The 16,187-nt window shown below is 38.1% G+C and overlaps 1 protein-coding gene across 4 annotated transcripts in view; it reads left to right on the top strand.

Annotated features, from left to right (window-relative positions):
* Nucleotides 1–9,553, top strand: part of KCNMA1 (potassium calcium-activated channel subfamily M alpha 1) — a 378,417-nt gene extending 368,864 nt beyond the window's left edge. Inside the window, exons 27-29 of one of the 4 annotated variants that reach the window (XM_030452778.1) lie at nucleotides 842–1,066; nucleotides 3,170–3,198; nucleotides 8,788–9,553. In XM_030452778.1, coding sequence (XP_030308638.1) covers nucleotides 842–1,066; nucleotides 3,170–3,198; nucleotides 8,788–8,939 — 406 coding nt within the window. In that variant the 3' untranslated portion in view covers nucleotides 8,940–9,553. Of the gene's footprint in view, nucleotides 1–841; nucleotides 1,589–3,169; nucleotides 3,199–8,784 lie in introns of those variants that run through there. The other 3 variants (XM_030452777.1, XM_030452776.1, XM_030452775.1) reach the window with 3 other exon arrangements.
* The last annotated feature ends 6,634 nt before the right edge of the window (nucleotides 9,554–16,187 follow it).

Raw genomic sequence — 16,187 nt, 5'->3', positions numbered from 1 at the left:
AAGAAATTGTGAGCATGATCAATTTTTACTCATTTCTTGCTCAGGAAAAAAAAAATGCCTATTGCCTTGCACAAATGTTTGGGGTGTTTTTTCCCCATGCATTAAAAAAAAATTAGCAGCAGGATTTATAAGCCCTTCCTACCATGAAAGGGAAGTTGTTCAAAGTGGGGATTTTTGAAATCTCTGGTTTTGTTTCAGGCCTGGGTTGTACCCTTACCCATCTTGGATTCCTCCACGTGCAGCTTTCTCTCTAGAAACTCTCTTTGGGGCTGGGAATGTACATGTGGAATGAATAAGCAAAGTTAAGCTCACTGCAAAGTTACTGATATATTTTCCTTATGTACAGTCATAATCCAAATAATTATATTCCTTGCTCTATTTACAATATTTAAATCTGTAATAAATACATACTAAATATGCATTTAACTATAAATGCACCTAAAATCTTTCTTTCCCTGCTCTTCAGTCATTCTTTTAAAATCATTGCTGGTGGGTATGTTACTGGATTTTGTCACATGTGAAGCTCTTTTTAGTGACTGCATTACAGTGCAGTTAGAGAGTGCTTTGCACCCCTGACCTCTCTGAAAGATGATGTGGTTCCCTTGAAGAACATCCTACAGGTTTTTGGCTGTCCTACTCAACAGAAACCTTACCAAAAGTGATATCTGACATCAGAAGGTCCTAAATCATCATGGGTGTTATTAGGAACACACTGAAACAAACAGAAATGCAAAAAAACTAATAAAAAAAAAATCTATGGAAATGTTCATAGCAACTCTAGAAGAAACTTTTAGCCCAGCTCTGAACCTGCTTTCTCTGTCTTCCTTTTATTCCTCTCCAGTTATGTTATCACAAACCCACCCTACGAGTTTGAGCTTGTGCCGACAGACTTGATCTTCTGTTTGATGCAATTTGACCACAACGCTGGCCAGTCCCGGGCCAGTCTTTCTCATTCCTCCCACTCCTCCTACTCCTCCAGCAAGAAGAGCTCCTCAGTTCACTCCATCCCATCCACAGCAAACCGACCCAACCGCACCAAGAGCAGGGATTCCCGGGAAAAACAGAAGTACGTGCAGGAAGATAGACTTTGATTTGTGTACCTGCTCCCACTGTGTGTGAAACTTGCCTTCACCACCCATTCTCCCTGGTTAATGTTTCCAGCAGTAATGTTCCCTGTTTTCCCATGGAGTTCTCCCTCTTTTTTGTACACATATTTTTGCATATGTATGACAGTGTGCATGTGATTGTCATTTTTTTTATTTCACCACCATAAAACCCTTAAGCACAACAGCAACAAAGCAGACGGACCAAAAGTTATTTATGATGCTAGGGGAGAAAAAAAAAAAAGAATTCTAAACCTATAGGCACACTGAAAACATAAATAACTCCCTGCAATTACTCTATGTATCAGAAAACAGAGTATATTTAACATGAACACTTGATGTCAGTTACACACACACACAAAAAAAAAGCAATTTAGTGCAGAAATGTTGATGTATGTCACAGTAGGTGCTTTTTTATATATATACATATTCATTATTTAGAGGAGTTGCTACATTTAGTTGAAGCTTCTAAAAGAAACCCATTGGAAAAAAAAAATTAAAAAAAAATCCCTACTGATTTTTCATTCTCAAAGCTTATATTGTGTAGGGCTTACACTCTTTGTATAGATTATTGCTACACACTTGCTTTATACCAAAGCAACATCAGGGACTTTTCTGCTTGTTTGTTTGAGGACTTTCTCTAAAATAGTAGACTTTTGGAAATAGTGTCTTTTCCCTTTAATACTGAAATCATCTAGGCATGGAGTTGTAAAACTCCAATGGTTTAATTTAAGTTTAGAAAGGGTCTAATTGCATATTAAATTATTATTCTGTCTATTTATACTGCCACACGAATAGCTATATTTTCTTTCACTTTTGACATTTGGGATAAAAAGCCATATGTATCATAAATATTAGATGTAAGTCATTAAAAACTGCCTTCCTGGGACTTTTACGTCTTTAAAAGGTGAATTAGTCACCTTTTGTACAGAATAAATAATGTTCAGAAAAGAGCAAGCATTTTTCTATGCTTAAGTATCAGTTCTCCAGAGACTTTGTTCCTTTCCCAGATGGTAGTTTTTCCAAGTTTGAGCAGTGGTATAAATCTTCCAAAAAAGAGTCCTAAAATGTGAAGATCCTCCAGAAATCCTGCTCCATATTCTAGCTGGGTCTTTTCAACAAGTTCCTGCCAAAGGCAGGGATACAGAGCAAGAGAACTGAGTGCCTTTCAGGTGAGAATTAAAGAGGTGCAGTGCCCCAGCCAGTGCTCAGAACCAGCTGGGGTGAAATCATGTTCTAGGCACCTGCCAGAGTTTGGTTCTTGCAGGAGACACTTAGCCAAACAGAAAAAATTGTGACAGGGAAATAAATAAAATAGTGGAAAGGAACTTAGCCTGGACAGCTTGGGATCTGGGGGTTTTTTTGGTTGGGTTTTTTTTTTTTTTTTTTTTTTTTTTTTTTTTTTTTTTTTTTAGTTTCGTGGGTGTTTTTTATTAAAGTTCAAATGCCAACCTGGTGAAATGTAGAGCTAGGAAGAGTTTCCCAGGGTAGAGAGGCCAGCAACACACAGCACCTTCCCTGCCTGCCCAGCTCTAAAGCATGCAGAGAGAAAAGACCTATTTGGATGTGGGAGTGATAAGCACAGGAACTGCCAACCAGACAAGGTGCTTTTATGGTTAGTGTTGGTTTTTTGGTTTTTTTTGTTTGTTTTTTACCCTACCTTCCCCTTCCCCAAGCATGATAATTCTAAAGATTTGCTTGCTGTGTGAATTGACAATGAAGCCAAGCACTTTTACTGACAAAACCTGGAACCATGGAAGTGGTGGTGTGAAGCATTCCGATTGGGATACATCCCATGTGCCTGGGTGCATCCAGCTGCAGCTCTAAGTCCTAGCAGCAAAACATGTTGCAAATTATGGATGCTCCCCTATCAATGAGTGTGTTACAGTTGCTCTTCAGCATAAAGACAAATTCCTGTATTCCTTTTTTTTTTTGCAAAGCAAGTTACTCTGGTTTGCCCTGAGAATATTTATTACTACAAGGATGTGCCAGTTAAAGTGCTCAAAAGGAAATATGACAGTTTAAAAGCATTGTAAAACTTACATAGCTTACTTCTTTTTCTAAAGTGCAACAAGGATGAATAGAATGGGCCAAGGTATGATAATTAATGGTTCTGCATGACCTAGCAACTGCTGTGGGTTTCCTTCTATAACTTTGTCCTTGTGAAAACTTGTGAAATTAAACAAAAAAATAGTTACAAACTTTATTCAGCTATTGGTTTGTTTGTTTGGTTGTTTTGTTGGTTTTCTTTTGCCTTTTTTTTTCCTCCAAACAGAAGTAAAACTGGCTGCTGCTGCTGCTGCTGTTGCTCAACCCTGTTTTAATTTTTTTTTTTCTTTTTTTTTTAATCCTCTCATCTGCTTGCCTTTCTAATTGCACGTGTCCTTTTGTAATCACCCAGGTTCCTGCTCAGTGAAGATGCCTACCCTGGTGCAGACATTAATTTCACATTCCTCATTCCAACTCCTTCCCTCCTTTGCCCTCCCTCCTCCCCTGTCTCCCATGTATGTTCATGAGCAACTTTATTTGTTGGCAATATTGACTGAAGGTAGTCAAGAGCAGTTATGCATTTTGGAAGGATGGTAATGGCTTTAACACCAAAATGCTTTTCCATTAATGTTTTATCATCTGTTTTCCATTTAGTAGAGGAAGGAAGGGGGTTAATATGAAGCTACTTGTGACGTGCTACAAAATTATTTCATCCAGAAAAAACCAATATAGTATTTGTATAACTGTGGAGCTCAAAGAGAACAAAATATCAACAGTGAAAATTAGAGAAGCAACTTGTCTACTTTGTGAGCAACAGAAGAGGAATACTTAATAGGGATGCAAAGCTGAATGCTTCACATTGTCTTAAAGTCTCATTTTTCTCTGTCTTCTGTCCTGAAATAGGAAATCTTAAAGTTTAGGCTTTTAGTTCTACCCTGTGCAGTTCTACCCCACTGCTAACCACAGGCATAGTGATCAAATAGTTTGTTACAGTGATGAAGGTTTTCTGATCTGGATATAGTAATGATATATGATATAGTTTATCATGATATATATCATGATATAATGATATAGTTTTCTGGTCTGGATATAGTAATGGAATTGGGAGGTTGGTCTTTAAAGCAACCATGTTATGTTGTCAAAAAATTCTATATTGAAAGGCAACAGGAAATCTCCTTTTGTTCAGAAATTACACTGGTGAGGTTTTGAAAGTGGAAAAGCAGCACCAGTGTCAGGAGATGACATTTTAGAGCTTTAAATGAAGGTTCTGACACATGACACACATCCCAGCAAGGTTTTGGCAATGGGAACCAGGTGCTCACTGGGTTGGGTGCTCTCACTATTGAAGCAAAATTACAGCTCCCAAGCCTGCAGGATTTGGGATCCATTCCCACTGCCTTAAACTGTCAGTCAGGCATTTTCCAGTGAAACTGCCATTGTCTAAAGTAACAAGTTTGCTAGTTTAAAAAAATTAAAAAAAAAAAAAAAATAAAACAAAAAGAGCAAGTCCAGAACTGCATTTTTTGTCCCAAAACTTTATCTGCCTTGCAGCAAAATAAAGGCCTTCAGAGAAAGTAAGGACAGTTTCTTCTCTTTCCCTGCAAATTGGTTAATGCCAGCAACATGCAAAATATTCATTTGCCAACCAAGAATTGCTGAGCAGGGGGGTGAAGAAGCTCTCATTACTTTTTCCTTATAGAGGAAGCAATTCCATGGGAGAATTTTCAGCATAGCAATAAACAAGCTGCCTGTATGGAATGGAGAGACACACACAGGCTCATTTGAAACTGCACATCACAAAAAAAAAACCCAAAATAAACCAGAAATGTATGTATAACACAATGGTAAAGTAACCTGGGATGATGGTGAGAATATAGAGTCAGTAAATCTTTACATCATGTTTAGCTAATACTTGGTTTGCCTCTATTCTGAAGGCAGGGTGTTTCACACTGAAATTTATTTAAATACAATGACTAAGTCCAGATTTAATGGGAGAAATTTTAAAGCACCAGAGCAATAAATCTGTTGGAGAAACTCACTAGTCTTACACAACTTGGAAGAAATCTGTATTTTGATAGTTTAATTCTTTATCTTTTTATGCTGCAGGGAAGAGTTTTACACAAGATGTTAGTTTTTTAATTTGTAACAAAAAAGCATGGAGCCTTTAGAACCTTGATGGATGCACTGGGATTGCCCATTGCAAATGCAGGTGTTTGGGTAGAAGCTATTTAGCTATTCCAATATTTCTCAGGTGACACTGTCAAAAAAAAAACCCCCATCAGATAATGTGGGAAGATCAAGGACTCTCTTGAACAGTTCTTAAAACAAAAACAACAAAACCCCAACAAACCAATACAAATAGAAAACTCTTCCTGTTCTCTCTATAGTGTAGAAATGCATATAGAAAGCTCAATATGTGTATGGCAAATGGGAGTGAAGCAGACTGACCCTAACAGAGAATTAAAATAAATAAATAAAAAGAAGTTGCTGAGTAAAGCAATACATAAAGACTTAAAAAGATTCTTTTTCTGGACTGGTCTGTTGGAAAGAGTAGGTCATTTGTTTAAGATCTATACAAATCTGTGCTAAGACTTTGGAAGAGCTACTAAAGTCACACTGTGATTGATTGAAAAATGTGTAAGGGATTCAAGAAGGGCATTTAATAGCTGGGAGAAGCACAACTTAGTGATAAACGTAAGAATTTTCAAGCTCCATTCCAAAGGTAAGTATAGAAGTTGCACAGAAGCTTCCCCATTATGTGGTCAAAGAGAGTTTAAACAGCAGAAGGGGAGGTATAAAGCTGGGTCCAAGCATTTGGTGCTGGAGATGATAATTCCTAGATGGGCCTGAGGTTTCTACACTAGTAAAAAAGAAATATAAACAGCAAAATAAATTAGAATCTGCTACTTTCTGCATTTATTATTTATTACTGGCCAGGTAATGGAATAAGAGACTTGAATCGTGACTTTTTAAAGATCAGCTCCCTGGATGTGAGTTTTATCCTTAAAGATTAACAAAGAATTCCATTGTATTGAAAATCCCAGGGAAATCAGGGGAAATGGAAGAGCTTTTCACTGGCTGCTGGGAAACAGAGTGCAGTTCATGCCTGAGCCTCATCCCTCATGCAGCTCTCCCATTTCTTGCTGTGAGACAGATTTAACTTGCACCAAGTTGTTTGTAAGGGAAGTTTGTGTACCATATGTTATAGAAGAAGGTGGAGGTAAAAGTTCACAGTGCTTAACTTGCCTCAAAATCATTTTAAACACAAACCATTAGAAAACTGTTAGTTTGAAATTGTTTATATGATCTTGCAAGGCTTTTAAAACATGATAACCATCACACTTTACACCTCTCTGAAAGGTTAGTTTAATCGTAGATCACACAAAATTGGTTTCCACAAATGCATAATGGTTCATGTGTCACACTTGAACTAAATGGTTTTTTAAATGGAGCTGAAATTATTTTGATGTGTACACATTCCCAGGTCGGGTTTGTTGGTTTGTTATTTCTTTTTTTTTTTCTTCTACAACCTTTCTTCAACCAGCCCCCATCAGGAACCATTCCCTTAAAGTCTCATTAATAATTCAGATGTTCTGATGACTTTAAAAGATCCATGGAATTGAGGCTTGCTTTTTTTTTTTTTTTTAACTGCTTGACAAAAAGATAAATGAATGTAGAAAGAAGCGGTAGGAGCCTGGCAAGCTGTAGATCATCTCTGAACAGATTGTAACTTTATCATTCTGTCAGGAAGAATAATTTAAAGCACTTAATCAGTTAGCTTCAGTGTGCAGGATGTAACATTATGAATTCCTATCGTCCAATCTGTTCAAATCAAAGGGAACTTAATTATAATAGGTAAGAGAAAGAGAGAAAGAGAGATGGGAGATTAAACATTGTTCAGACTTGGGCAACTTTAAGGGGGAACTATTTACTCTGATCCCAGATGAGCAGGGTGTTTTGAAAAGAAGTGAACTACAGTTTAGAAAATGGCAAGAAAAACAATGCAGTACACTTTACCCAAACCTAAAAGACTCATGATGCTGAGGTTTGTTGCTCAGGGAGGTGCTGCATGAGATCTCTAAAATCTATACAAGTATTTAAGTTTTATATTCAGGAAAGTGACTGAGAAGCCCAGGAATGCTGGGAGGCAATCCACTTCTTTAGAGGTCCTACCTTGGAAGTCTCTTGCTTATTTGTATGCATTTACGACCAGCTATTTGTCCTTTATTCTTCTTGGTCTTCAAGTTCCTATTATTATATTCTCCTTCACTTCAATCCTTGGGTTTCCCAGGTGGATTTTGCTTTGCTTGGATTTCTTTTTTTATTAACTTGACTGAGCACTTCTGCCCCGATTCCAGCCTACATGCAGCAGCATTTCAGTGGTGAGCACAAGTTTGTGTTAAGCAAGTGAGACACTAAAGCCATTTGAGGTCCCTGTATGGATGAGCAGTGGGAGCAGCAGCCCTGAGGTGCCCCAGCTGCAGAATCCCATCCCCAGAACCATTTGTGCCCACTGTTCTCCACATCCACCTCTGGAATTTGGGGAATGAGGGTGGGAATGGAGTTCCCCCCAGTTCACAGATGTTTAAGATAACACAGAGGCATAATGGTCATAAGCCACTCTGAGACCAAGAGTTTCCAAGTGTTTGAATAGAGCTAAGTTGCTCACCTGTCATTCAGAAATGGCAGCAGAAAGTGCTCTCTTAAGAAAATTCTTTTTTTTTTTCCTTTTTTAAGATGTTTTTGTCCACATCTGTGTATGAGCAATGCAATATTTTGGTTTCAATCATAAGCAGCTCAGTAATGGCTGCTGTGCTGCAGCCTCCCCATTTCCTTCTAACATTGCTCCCAAGCCCACCCTGAATCAGTCACATAAAATTCCTACCATCAGCACTGAAACAGAACTCCCCAAAGACACAAAAGGAACAGCTTGCCCCCTAGCCTCTTCTTCTTTTACTTCCTTTACCTTGCTGTCATGTATCACTACCAAAGCATTCAGGATTAACTTGAGCCCCTACAAGAGCATCCAATCCATTCCATACCACTTCCCAAGGAGCCAGGTTGCCAAAGAGCAAATGTAGTGGCCACGCTGGGCAGGAATGGAGCCATCTGGCAGCATGAGTGCAAGCCCCATTTGTTCTATCCCCAACAGCAGAAAAGTTGTCATTACCTTCTCCTGCATGATTTCTGGGCCAGGATGAAGTGGTTCTGAGAAGCCTCTGACTCTTGAGGTGCTTCTCCATAGATGGACTCTTTTCTGCATTTTCTTATCCCATCTGCTCTCCCAGTTTAGCTTTTTATTTATCTTTTTTTTTTTTTTCAATGGATAAATCAGAGGGTATTCACCTGTCATGAAAAAAAAAAAAGAAGAGCTCTCATATTCAACAAGCAAACAAGCATATTGACAGTTTTCTTTAGCTTCTACTATCAGCTCTGCAAACATGTCATCCTCCTTTCATGAAAAGTATTTTCAGAGGTATTAATCCAATGCACTGTACTGCTAGTAATTAGTCAAAGTCACTTCCTATTGATTGCTTTGTCTCTGTAAACTTTACTGACTGCTCTCCCTCCTTTTTTAGTTTTTTCTTCTTCTTTTTTTTTTTTTTTCTCTGTGCTTATGTGTACTTGTGCTTCACTAATTAAAACTCTTATTTTCCCTCCTTATTCTGTCTCTACCCATTTTGCTCTTTAGCAGAAAAGAAATGGTTTACAGATGAGCCGGATAATGCCTATCCCAGAAACATTCAGATCAAGCCCATGAGCACTCACATGGCCAATCAGATCAATCAATATAAATCGACAAGCAGCTTGATACCACCAATCAGAGAAGTTGAAGATGAATGTTGACTCCTTCGAGGCCAGAACTATTTTTTTAAAGCCTGACAAACTTCATGAATGGTGATGTGACATTTATTCCTCTTACATGCTGAACCACAGATGGAGAAGTTAAGAAGGGCAAGCAAGGGAAAATCAAGTAGACAGATCTTTGTTTGTCTGCCTTCTTTAATATTGCTTCCACGTACTTTGGAAACTATTTCATTTATAAATGAACATAATCAAGCCTAGTCATGTATAGCCTCTAGCATTTTAAATTATTTTTATTTATTAGAAAAAAATATATTTTTCTTTTTTTTTTTTTTTATTGTCGAGTATTTTCCCTTAAAAAAAAAAAAAAAAGGCATAATGTGGCCAGACTCCTAACAATTTTAACAGAAACCAAACCTTTGGCTAACTGGAGAATGATGGTCACAGTTTAAGGACGTGTAATTAAGGGAGACAAATGGTATATTTACAAAAAAAAAAGAAAAAAGGTCCAACTTGTATTTTAGTAAATCAAAAAAAAAAAAAAAAAGGAAAAAAAAAAGTTTCACCAAAATGTTTCTTTACTGGAGGATGTGTATTTTGTTCAGCATTGACACCAGCTCTTAATAAACTGAACTTATTTTCAAAGTTGAAAGTCATATTTTTGTACATGGAACATTCTTCTGAGATGTTACCCTTTGTTTTATTACCATATAGAGATCCAGGTCACCTTTATTGCCAGTTCTGTTCCAGCTCAGTGCCCACACCCAGGGAGCAGTCCAGCATCCTCAGCACCTCTCTAGCCCAGTGGCCACTACTGCCCCAACCCCAGGCCATGCAGACAAAGTGTTCCCAGGCAGCACTTGCTAAAAAGTGGCAAATGTGGCCATTCCACCCTGCTCCCCACTAGCCACCTGGTTTCAGGAAGGCTTGGCAAGCCCTCCTTTAGCCATCTATTCCAGTGCTTTAGTCCAGAGTACATGAATAATGAACAAAATCCTAAATTACCAACTCTCAGCTACCAGCTTTTGTTGGTTCCTCACTTCAGAAGTGCTGATGGCCTTGCCTCAGTCTTGTTTGATTTGGTTCAGATTCTTCCTGAGCTGTACAGAGGTTTATCTCCAGACTTGAGCACTTTGGTGATAGCACAGACCTTAGTAAAAGGCACACTGCATCTCCTTTTGATGAGTTCAGGTGAGGCTAAAACCTGCTTTAGTCTCAGCTCTATAATCTCACAACATCTTAGTCTTACTGATTTTCACCAGAGTGAAAATTTTATTTTAGTTGTTGCTTTTTAGTTGTTCTTTGTTGCTGCTTTCTTTTCTTTTTTTTTAATATCTTTTCCTCTTTGCTGGGACACCACACATAAAAGTACAGTAATAACCAAAATAAAAGTAATGAATGTATTTCTTATGCTAACTTACAAAAGGCCTTTGATTGGTGCCTTTTGTGCCAGCAGTTTTGCAAAGTTGCCAACAAGCTTTGTAGCCATCAGACAAAGAAAAAAAATATTAAAAAAATGATGTTTCATATCTGTGCTGCAGTATCCATCCACCCAAGCATTTGATGTTCTCAGTGACTGAGTAACTCTACAACAACAACAACACCTGACACAGTTATGAGAAGGAAAAAGTTAAAAAAAAAAAAAAAAAAAAAAAAGGAAAAGGGGAAAAGGCTGTGTTAATGAGGACTAGAACAGAAAGACAGGACCCAGCCACCAGGAAAGGCAGATTTCCATTGTGCAAGTAAACCTTCAGCTTTGTAATCTTGCAGAATTGCTGACCACCACAACCCAAACATGCCATGGTACTTTTATCACTAGAGAAATATCAGTGAATCAACCAAATACAAAGCAGATGAATTTATTGTGAAAACAATATGTCCACTATATAACCTAACATTTAAGCTAAACTATCTCAGCTTTAATGTTTGTCCACTGGCTGCAGTACAAATATAACTATACTAACACCTAATAGGCTTTATTCTGGAGTGACTTCTTGGACTGTGACTACTTTGTTGTTACATTTTGTAGATTAGCTATTACCTAAAGACAGGAACGAGAATTGTTAATACAGTATCTGTAAAATTGGATTGTTTCAAATATTTCACTCTCCTACAAAGTACCAAACCAATTTGAGCAGTTTTTCAGTATTATTTAGACCATGTTTAATCCATTCCACAGTCCCTGAAACAGAAGAAGATTCTGGTGAGTTCTTCCAATCAATGCTGCTTCAGCTAGTGACACATCATGATCTACATCCAGATTCTGCTTTGGGTCATGCTCAGCCTTTACTCTGAAGTCAGTGCTCCTTTTTCATTCATGAACTGGATTTACAGTATAACCACAGTGACAGAAAGCAGAAATTCTCCTGTGTACAGGAGAATTTTTGACATTTGTGTTGAACTTCAGCAAGTACAAATGAATTACTTTTTTCTTAGAAAACCAGTGTTACTCTAAGAGTAGAGAAGAATATATCTTATACTTTACCATACAGAGAGACATTTCAGTGTCTTTCATTTAGAAGTGAGCATTCACTGGATGAAACATCCTAATGAATCAAACTCCACACTGTTACATAGCTAAGATCTGTGTGTGTGTCTCTGTCCAGTTTATCTGTCACACCCCAAAATACCATGGTGCCACCTGTACCTAAATAAAGGAGAGGATCTGAGTACACTCACACCTTCACCCACACAGACAGTTCCATGTGTAACAACAGCCAGAACAACTCCTGTGCAGAGCAAGTGAGACAGAGAGAAATAAGTATAATTAAGGGGTTGCATTTCCCATTTATAGAAAAGTTAAGAGCAACCAATAATCTTTCTTTCATCCTCTTTTTGATCATCAAAGTTGCAGGACTGTTGTGTTTTGGGTTTGTTTTTGTTTGTTGTTCTTTTTTTTTTTTTTTTTTTGCAATTAGATGAAGGAACAGCTAGAAAAACCTGTTGGCAATTTTTGGTATTCAGTCATTTAAATCCATAATAAGGCTGACACCAGATATATATGAAGTTACACCAAGGCACATGGCTGGGAAAGTGGCCTATGTGACAGCTGACAGGCAACATCAAGACTGCTGGAGAAAAAGTTTTATTAAAAACCCAGGGTGGAGAAGGTTATTACAGCTTTTTCATTAATTGCATGCACTACCAATAGAAGCTAAGCAATTTTTTTTTAATGTATTGGATAGAGATTGGATGTCAGAATGTGTGTTTGCATTCATATGCAGCTACACACACATATATTAAAAAAAAATGTGTGTGTGGGGTGTAAGTATTTGATGCAGAGTCACCACAAGAAGCTGGGCTATTTGGTTGGGGTTTTTTTGGTTGTTAATAAAAACAAAAAGAAAATCCATGACGAGTACCCTAGCCTGTGCTAGCACATTGGAGGAATTCTACCTACTGTTTCCTCCTGCTTTGACCAAAAAGCTGCTGTTCCTACAAGCTGGATCAGCAATGCACTGCCCCTACACTGCAGAAACTTCTCCTCACACCCATGCCTCCTCCCACACCCCAGCAATCTGCTCTCTCTATTATTTTAATCTTTCTCCTGAAGCCCATGAGCACGTAGATGAAAAGATAAAATGATGGGAAGGTGCTGGGATGGTGCTTGGGTGCCAAGCACAACAGAAGCTAAGGTGTAAAGAAAAGAAGGTATTTAGAGGCCAAAACCTTTTTTTTTTTTTTTTCCAAGGCCTGAATGTGACTGCATGACTGGGTTTTTTTGCAAAATGAGAAGTGTTTTATATATCTATGAACAGGGGGGGAAAAAAAAAAGATGGAAACATTTCCTTAACTTTTCAAAGACTTTTATCTCCATGTAAACACCTCTCCTGTCAGCTCAGCATGGATGGTCAAGCAGGAGGAAGTAAATACAGTGGGAAGTACAACTCCCTTCACCAGGGGCATGATCAGTTAGTTACACAGTACTAAAGTTTCTCAGTGAACACTGTTATTCTGTCTATAACACAGAAAGGCCCTCCTAGCCCAAAAACCAGCAGAGTAGGGACTGAGAAAGCAGGGAGAGGGACACAACACATCCAGATCCTCCAGGGAATGTAAGCACCCATTCCCATTCCATGCTCTTCAGGAGAACGAGCATCCCATGCAGCCTTATGAAGTCACACAGATGTCCTGAAAACCTTGATGAGCCTTCTTACAGGTTGTTGTAGCAGCTGGGGCTGTACAGGCAGCCAGGTTTAGCCAGACTTAAAGATTTTTATTTTTTTTTCCCCCCTATGTTTGAAGTTTAAAGTAAAATAAGGCACCCAATGATTCAGGCAGCATGGATGTGAAAAAAACTTAATTATGTAGAAAAGGATGTAATGTAAAAGAGACACTAAAAAAGTACTGCCCATGGTCATTTATCATAGGTTGTTGGGAGGTGGTGGGCATGATTGTTATTGGCAGGGTTGTGGGGTTTTGGTTTGGTTTTTTTTTCCAGCAGTGTAAGGAAGATTTGCATTTCTTGAACTCTTGATAGAACAGAAGGGGAAAGGTTAATACTATGAGCTCATTCATAGCTGCCTGGTTTTGCTGGGTATTTTTGTTTGTCTGCACAAAAACCACATCTGACAACTACTACAATAGTGGAATGCACAAACTAATGTGTGACCTAAAAAAAGCAATAATCAAAAAAAAAAAAAAAAGGTAATTATGCTTGGTCTCTCACTGAAGAATGCACAAACATACTGGGGACTGCCCTGTTCTACCTGACTCTCATGGGCTTCAAGTTAAATGCAGCACAGGTGATTAAATGGTTTTTATCAAATAGGTTCCTGAAAGCTTCTGCACCCCCATGGCTTTTGTAATGATCAAACTGAGATCAGGGTGGGTGGGTGTGGTGGTGTTTGTTTTTTTTAAAAGCTGTTATGTTTGTGACTTTCTTCAGCACCAAAAGAAGTGTGTGTCTCACCTCATTGCCAGTTTGAAATGTGTTTCAACAAAATGACCAAGCGTGTGAAAGGCAACGAACAGGGCAAAATGAAACAAAAAAATAAAGCTTTTCCCTGTGTTACAGTGGATTGCACTGGGAATACCTTTTAAAGAACCATAGATGCATGGAAAAATTCCAGGGGAGAGGTGAATTCTTTGGCTTTTCCTCTTTTTTGCCATCTGAGCCACCACCATCCCCATCATTTGAACAATCATTTTACTAATTCTAAGGGTGTTGTGTGAGCTTAGAGGGTATAGATAATATATATATATATATATTTAATTCAGCAGATATGCACACCTGCTCTCCTAATAATCAGATAGAAGGCATAATATTCAGAGTCCCTTTGTACTGAGCAGTAGCAGTGGGTACAGGCCCCATCAGAAATAAAGGAATGGAGAGGCTGTTCAGCTGCCTAGGATGGGCCTTTCAGCCTTTAGTATTGCCAGTTCTGCCCTAGAAGTTACCAAAGCTGTATTTATGGAATTTATTATCTATTCTGCACAGATATTCTCTGCTATAGAACAAACTGTGTAATGTAGAATGTGCAGTAGTCTATGTAACCAATAAAACCCACTGAAGTCAACAGGTAGGGCTGCTGCTCTGATGGGTCTGGTTTATGCAGTGATGAGAAAGAGGAAGGAAGATAAAGATGCATTTTTTTTTTAAATCACTTTGGGTCTAATTAAGAATATCTGACTTAAGAAGCTAAACAGCAATGCTGCATCTAATTAGAACTGTAGTGAGGTTGAGAGAAAGCTGCTTTCTGCTTCGCTCAATGCCTTGTAGAGATTTCTATAGCTTAAAAAACCCAACACAACATATAGGCAGCTGAATACATGTAAAAGGAAACAGATTTTTTGTTTAAAAAAACAAAAAAATAAAGTGGCATGTAAGCACTTTGTCGACTGGACAGTAACTAACAGGAACCACACAAAAAGGTCAGTGGAAGTTTTCTCAACTTTTCCTTAAAAACAGTAAAAGAAATGCTGCTTCAGCCATGGTAGACACACATCCTTAGTCAATGCAAACAAACTGTCCAAAAAAACCCCAAAACCACAAAATCCAAGAAAAGTTGGTTAACTTTTGCATTTCTGTAGAGTTCAAGGCAAATTGGTTTTGTTTTGGGGTTTTTTTTTGCTTGAAAACAAAAAGAACAAATACATATATGCAATATATTTTGATGGCTACACGTGTCTAGTCATGATTTGAGAGTGGGGAGGGGAGGTGAGAGCCAGATGTCATTTTAACTTAAAAGTTCATCAAGAAAAAGGAGTATGACTTCATCATTTTACTTTTTACCATCACGGGTTGGTGAGAGAGAACAAATGCTGGTGCTCAGAAATGATCTACCTGACTTTGTCATATGTAATATCCAGTGATAAATATATTGTCCTGTAAAAAGGGTTTGTACATAACTTGTACATGGTTTCATTTTGTATTTTTCTCAGATTAAAATTTATGTATTTGTGTTCTAAAAGAAGGAGAGATTGCTGTGTTTTCTTTATTCTCTTTGAGACAGGCTGTGTCCCATAAATTTCTGGCACATATATCACCAAGTCATTAGTAGTATTTTATTCACTAAACCAAGGCTACTAACACTTGGAACTGAGACCCACCCAGCTGCCTTCATTTCTTGCTTGCTCTTCAGAATCAGCTGCTTCCTAATAACAATTAATATTAGCTGCCAAGGAGGATGCTGTGAGGGCTCTAAGTGAATAATTCTGCAGTAACAAGAAACATCACTCTACCACCAGTTATGTAGTCAAATACAATCTTAATCTGGCATAATTTAGCTACTTTCCATGGCTGAACAGAATAACTCATGGCATCTTTAGCTCTGGCAGGTCTGATGTCAGTAAATCTGCATGGAGATGTATAACCCTGCTTTAGATATTACTCCTCACCCTCATCCCTTTGTGGTGTCAGGCACTGACTGGTAAAAGCTTGACTCTAAATATTGGAGGAGAATAACAAGAAGGTGAGGCACAGCCATAAAAAAAGCCATCATATGAACAGTTATCCATTTTAAGATGGGAAACCAACTTCATCACAAGTTAATCAAGAGTCTCCCCCTGAAGAAGGCTCCATATCACAAGAGAATTAATTATCCATACATATATGTGTGCACTTGGCTGTGTATATTTATATCCACATATTTATGTCACTAATACTTTTTTTTTTTTTTGGGTCTTGACTCCTAGATGGCACAGCTTGCTGTCAAAACCACTTAAATTCAACTTGGCCATAGAATATAGAGATTTTGGGCCTAAATCAACAGCATGGTTTCTCATCCAGAGTCCTTTGCAGGACCTGCTGGTTACCTGTCTCACTGCTGGTTGGCTCTTAACCACATC

This window comes from Calypte anna, chromosome 6 (genome assembly GCF_003957555.1).
Source record: "Calypte anna isolate BGI_N300 chromosome 6, bCalAnn1_v1.p, whole genome shotgun sequence".
Classification (NCBI taxonomy): domain Eukaryota; kingdom Metazoa; phylum Chordata; class Aves; order Apodiformes; family Trochilidae; genus Calypte; species Calypte anna.
This window is presented reverse-complemented; position numbering and strand designations above follow the sequence as displayed.